General features: G+C 43.8%; 1 protein-coding gene across 4 annotated transcripts; it reads right to left on the bottom strand.

The window, feature by feature from the left end:
- Positions 1-975: 975 nt before the first annotated feature.
- Positions 976-5,443, bottom strand: LOC127292839 (uncharacterized). Of its 4 annotated transcripts, XM_051322344.2 has the most exons (10): positions 4,955-5,438; positions 4,156-4,397; positions 3,861-4,065; positions 3,606-3,696; positions 3,351-3,493; positions 2,971-3,214; positions 2,761-2,865; positions 2,350-2,532; positions 2,046-2,250; positions 976-1,949 (listed from the first exon to the last, which is right to left on the bottom strand). In XM_051322344.2, the coding sequence occupies exons 2-10, from the start codon at positions 4,370-4,372 to the stop codon at positions 1,459-1,461; spliced, it is 1,884 nt and encodes a 627-aa protein (XP_051178304.1). In that variant the 5' UTR covers positions 4,373-4,397; positions 4,955-5,438; the 3' UTR covers positions 976-1,458. The 4 variants fall into 4 exon arrangements, with proteins under 4 accessions (XP_051178304.1, XP_071674747.1, XP_071674749.1 ...); XM_071818646.1 differs by having other exon boundaries at positions 3,861-4,397; positions 4,955-5,443; XM_071818648.1 differs by having other exon boundaries at positions 3,861-4,410; positions 4,955-5,443.
- Between the last annotated feature and the right edge of the window lie 328 nt (positions 5,444-5,771).

Below are 5,771 nucleotides of genomic sequence, written 5' to 3' on the forward strand. Positions count from 1 at the left end.
TAGCTTTCCAAACCAACTTATTGTGGAACCCAATAGGTTAGTCCCCAAGAACTCATAGACAGATTTGGTAGAGAAAAGCTTGTTACTAGTCAAACCCCAGAAAACATTATCAGGAGAATCATCCGAATGAGCATTATCAAACTTTTTAAGGGTACTTTACCATTGCTTTTTTGAAATCTCATTTTTTCCCATTTCTTATAAACTTGTTGAAGTGTATAAGTGGATTGCACTAGCACTTTTCATTAGTTTGGATTTTTATTTATTACGTTGGCTAGTGCATGAAGTTAGACATGGTATCAAATCCCAGAGTCTCGAGTTCAAGTCTTGGTTTCGCAATTTATCCTAAAATTGATGTTACCCCCTCGGCGTTCACGAATATGCCTCTTGAGCTATACCTTAATCTTACAATGTCACCTTTATTAAGATGCAACTTCTTCCCGTCGAAGCAAATAAACGAAGCAATAGTTTTGCTTCTAAGATATCTTGCTCTGACAATTCTTTGCCAAAATTCATGTTGTGTTTCCATTAACACCACCACTTTACTAGTACTAGTATACTAATGTTCTGTCTCTGCAAATCTTTGATTAAAATGCACTCTTTCTTCTTAGACTTACACACTTTGGGCCATTTTTCCATGTACTAATTATTCTTATCCTTCGTGTTTTGCCAGAAAAAATCTCTTCCTGTGTGCATCGGACTTCTCAATGAATGATGTTTTGAGGAGAAACATGGACATAGGATAATACAACACCGTAGACACACATAACTTTCTTACCACCAGAAGAGACTGAATTTACTATCCAAGCATCAAGCTTCTTAACCTACTTAGCATCAATGAAATTTTAGTTAGAGGTTTTCAAAACCGCTGAAGAAATAGAAATACCTAAATATTCCATAGGAAGATTTCGCACTTGCATCCAAACATATCAGAACAGAAACCAGCAATCTCATTATCCCCTCCAACAATACAATCACTTTTCATGAAATTAATTCTTAAGTCAGACATCAGTTCAAAACAATACAAAAGCAATTTCCGGTTAATAGCTTTCTCAGGATCATGAGTAATACACTATCATCCTCATATTGTAAAATAGCAGTGCCTTGAGGAATCAGATCAGAGACAAGCCCAACCGACATATCATTGGATTGAGCCTTCAAACCCATCTTATTAAGAGATTCAGCCAAAAGATTAAGGTTACTCTATCTAATGTTGCAACCAACGAAAGCAAAGGATCTCCTCTGAATTTGTACGATCCAAATCAGCCAGGAGGTCACAAACATTAGCTAATGCACGCACGCAACCCTTAATTTTTTAAATGAAAAGAAGGATGTTGAGAAGTTTCAAGTGTAATTGTTTTTTTTTACTTCAGAACTCACGGTATGCATGGCACTTTATTGCCAACAAATCCAACACAAAGGCATGCGTAGTATCTGATTTCTTACAGTGTTCATCCCGTCTCATCCGACTAATTTCTTCGCCTCCGTGGTGAGCCCGAATCCGAAGGGAAAGAGCGGGTTGTAGTGCTCGTCACCGACGTTCATCGGCAGCTGGTCCACCGACCTGAACCACGTCCGTGGCAGCTTCCCCGTGAACCCGTAGTCACCAAACAGTACGTCTGCAACGCCCTGTCCCTCTGAGCCGGGCAGCCACGCAGCCACAAACGCGTCAATGGCGCCGATGTATGGCTCCACCACCAGAGGCCTGCCTGAGATGAGGACCACCACGCAGTTGATGCTCTGGCACGCGGTCTGGATCACTGCCGGGCCTGGTGCCGGGATCGTCAGGTTCAGGTTGTCGCCCGCTGATTCAGCATAGGGCGGCTCACCGACCACCACGATGGCGTAGTCGTAGTTGCCAGCCTCCACGGAGCTGCTATCCGGGTTCTCCGCGTAGACCACCTGGGTGCTGGGGTCGACTGTGGACTTGATCGCCGAGAGGATCGTCGTGCCTAGAATTTCATTCAATGAAATTTTGCTCTAACAATTGATGAAGTTGCTGCGAGCTAGTAGTACCCGCAAAAAAAGACAAAAGACAGATCATTTACCTGCAGTGTTGTTATTGCCAGATTCTCCTTGCCAAGTGATCGTCCATCCTCCACATTGGTTGCCCAAGTTGTCAGCGTGGCTTCCGGCAACTAGGATCTTATTGGCTTTCTTCGGGAGAGGCAGCAATGGAGTGTCGGAAGATTTTCCATTTTTCAGCAACACCAAGGATTTCCTGACAGCTTCCCGAGCAAGTTCTCGGTGTTCCTACCAGCAGAAGGGAATACATCGGTGAATATACTAGAGTCTACGGCTCTACGCACAAAGTGTGACTAAGAGAGAAGAATTGAGTTGTTCAGAACTGACTTGCTTGCCGAGTTCACTAGAGAGACTTGGATCGGCGAAAGGGTTCTCAAATAGACCCGTAGTGAACTTGACCCGTAGAATCCTGTAGACAGCATCATCGATTCTGCTCATTGGGATAATGTTTTTCTTAACTTGGGACGTCAGTTCATCAATGAATTCTGTGTAGTTAAAAGGAACCATGACCTGCATATAGTGTGTTTCATATTATGACCAGAAAGTGAAGGCATCATTGCATTTGCATCAGTTGTATAAAGAGATAACAATCGTCAAGGATGTATCATAACCAGTAGAAGAAGGGCCACCCTTCATCATGGTTTACGTGCTAGATACTAACTCCACAATTGTCTCCAATAGAGAAACTGAGGGGACTATGCTTTGCCGAATTTTTAACATATAGTTCACGGATCATACCATGTCAATACCGGCACCAATTCCAGCCTGAACTGAATAAGAATAGTTCAGGTGCGTAGGAGAAGTGAGCTGATCAATGGCTTGATAGTCTGTAATCACAAAACCCTGTTTGTTCGAAATCCAAAGCAAATAATGACATTAGAATCTCTTAATATTTCTGATGAAAGCAAATCAAGAGACCATCATCTTTCTGTGCAATGAGAAACTGACCCGAAATTTGAGTTTGTTCTTGAGAAAATCAGTGATTAGGAAATGGTTAGCGTGCATTTTCTCTCCGTTCCAACTAGAGTAGGAGACCATAATGGTGGAGACACCTCTGATGATAGAATTATAATAAGCAGGCATATGAATGCTCATTAGCCCATGGGTATCGATGATTGTATTGTTTCCATTGATTCCCATATATGTCCCACCATCACCGACATAGTGCTTTGCGCATGCAGCAACCTTCTTACTTCACGACAGGAGGGTGGCATCAAAGTTAGTTCATCTTGTAATGAAACACTACTTGCACTTTTACACATTATTAGGGTGTACAAGACACACGAAAATTCAGTTATGATAACTGTTTGATCCGGTAGGAGCATTACCTTCCACCAACATATGGTCTTCCAGTGTAACCTGACGGAGCATCGCCTTGCAATCCAGAGATAAGTGTGGTCATTGCCTGGACAACCTTTGGGTCTTCACTATAGCTTTCGTAGCAGCGTCCCCATCTTGGGTCTCTACAAACCTGAGAAATATCAAGTAAACTACATAAATGAGTTCAAAGGGATAATAAGAAGACATGTTTGCACAAAGTCCAGACTAAAGCATCCAACAAGCAATTCAGTGTTATCCATTACCGCAATACACGGAGCGAAAACGTAAGAAATTCCAGTTGCTCTAACTTCAAGAGCAGTTGCTTCTCCTATACGCTTCACCAGCATAGGATCCCTGGAAGACCACAATACGCATAAATATAGACCAACATATGCATCGCAGCATCACTGTATGCATCAAAGTTAGTGTTCTTTCCTCTTAAAAACTGACTCGATCTAATGTAATACTAGGATGAGATGACATTTGACTATCATATCACAAGTAAAAACAGTTTCTACCTGGTAGCTCCAAGCCCAATATTGTGGGGGAAGATAGTAGCTCTGTAGACATTATTGTGACCATGGACAGCATCAATACCGTAGATCATCGGAATACCTAGGCGGGTAGAAATAGCACCCTTTTGCATTTCAGCCAGCATTGAAGCCCAAGACTCAGCAGACGCTTGAGGAGCAGGCACGCTGCCTCCGCCACTCAGCACGCTACCTGCATCATACCAATTGGTTACACATACAAACTCTGCAACTAGCCCTTCACCATCTGCAGTTGTTGTAGCATAAGTAAAATATGAAGCACCTATGAAGTATTTAGACATAGCCTCTTTCGTGGCAACTTCCCTCTCAATTTGTGTCATCTGTCCTATCTTTTCTGCGAGAGTCATCCGACCAAGCAGATCCTTGATGCGAACAGCGAGAGATTGCTTTGGATCCTTGTACTTGAGATACTCTGCTCTCCCCAGCACCAGCAAGCAGAACGTGACGAGAACACAGGTCATCTTGTGCAAACTCCCCATCTTGCCAGTATTCAGTCACCACAGCCTGCTATATAGAACTAAGTGAGGGACGCCAACCATGCATGTGATGAGTAAACACTCAAGTAAGTTTATATCAACAGTGGGAAATGAACCATGTGTTAATATGCGATGATCTGGTATGAAGAAACCATTCATTAGACTAGTCAAAGATTCCTGAAGATATCATCTCATACAGAAATAATAATAAACTAGATACAAGGGTACATATTACTTAAAACCAGCTTGAGTGTTGCTCAAGAACGGGCTGGAACAACCCCTGCAAGCCGGCAGTTAAAAAAAAGCAAGGCAGACTGTGTGCATTCTGGAGACTGTTCTCTTGTGCACGATATTAGTAGCTGATTTTGCACGGTTTAAGAAAAAGACACCCCTAAAACCAGGTAGGGTTTCCCCAGTTTCAGTGTTACTGGATAGCAGCATGATTATAAGCAAAACAGCAAGCAACTTGAACCACAAATCAGGAATCGCAGAACAAATAGGTGAGAACAGAAAATGCCGCATAAACATAACACTCCACTGCATTAGCGGAAGCTTAGATAGTACTGCGTATGCTGATATGCATACCTTCCCAAATACGCTCCACTGCAAATGAGAGAGGGCGCAGCAGTCCGGCTGCTCGCGGGCGCAAATGCGAGAAATCAGGACCTTCGCACCTTCGCGCGACAAGAAAATGGTTTTATAGCCTAACAGCTCTGCAAAAGTGCAAAGAGCCAAAGAGCTTCTTCCCTTCTCAAGCTAGCCTTGCGAGTTGCGAGAGCATTTCCCAGTGAGAGCATCTTCACCAACTCGGCCGTTTCTCATCTTCCACCTCATCTCTTCTCTCTCCTCTCTCTCCTCCCCCATCTCTCTCTCTCTCCTCTGACACGCCCGTGACATCTTCTTCCCCATCTCTTCTAGTGGACCCATCTGTCATCCTCTTGTGCCTCATTTGCAGCTCTCCAGTAAGGTCTTGGTTTGCGCGCGCTGGTTGTTTTCTTCTGCACGAAACATCCCCGTCTACTCCACTCCCATGTGAGCTCACAGTTGATGTGGAGCATGCCAGAGCTGATGAAGAAACAGCTGGAAAAATAAATCATGTGTTTAATCGATGAACTCGGCATATATTTATCAGGTTATCGATATGTACTCTGAAGAAATTCTAAATCTACAGAGAAGAGCAGTACATGTGTGCAGCCCTAGCAGTTACAGCACATGCTATGCCAACTCTCCAGTTGCGGAGCCAGGATCTGATGACGCCCCAGGCCATCTTCTTGCTACAGTGGGCTACAGTGTGATACAGTGTAATTTTTGCTACAATCAAGCCTGTGTTTTCCGCCCACGCCCCGGGCCAACGCCCGTGCAGCCTGGGGCTTGTCTCCGCCACTGCAACTCTCCTTCTGCC

The sequence above is a fragment of the Lolium perenne genome, chromosome 4 (genome assembly GCF_019359855.2).
Source record: "Lolium perenne isolate Kyuss_39 chromosome 4, Kyuss_2.0, whole genome shotgun sequence".
NCBI classification, from domain to species: Eukaryota; Viridiplantae; Streptophyta; class Magnoliopsida; order Poales; family Poaceae; genus Lolium; species Lolium perenne.

Coding starts and splice junctions, on each gene's coding strand:
- LOC127292839 (XM_071818646.1), bottom strand. CDS start 4,372: ATGGGGAGTTTGCACAAGATGACCTGTGTTCTCGTCACGTTCTGCTTG. Junction 3,494..3,605: donor TTTTCGCTCCGTGTATTGCG/GTAATGGATAAC, acceptor GATATTTCTCAG/GTTTGTAGAGACCCAAGATG. Junction 3,215..3,350: donor AGACCATATGTTGGTGGAAG/GTAATGCTCCTA, acceptor CCTGTCGTGAAG/TAAGAAGGTTGCTGCATGCG.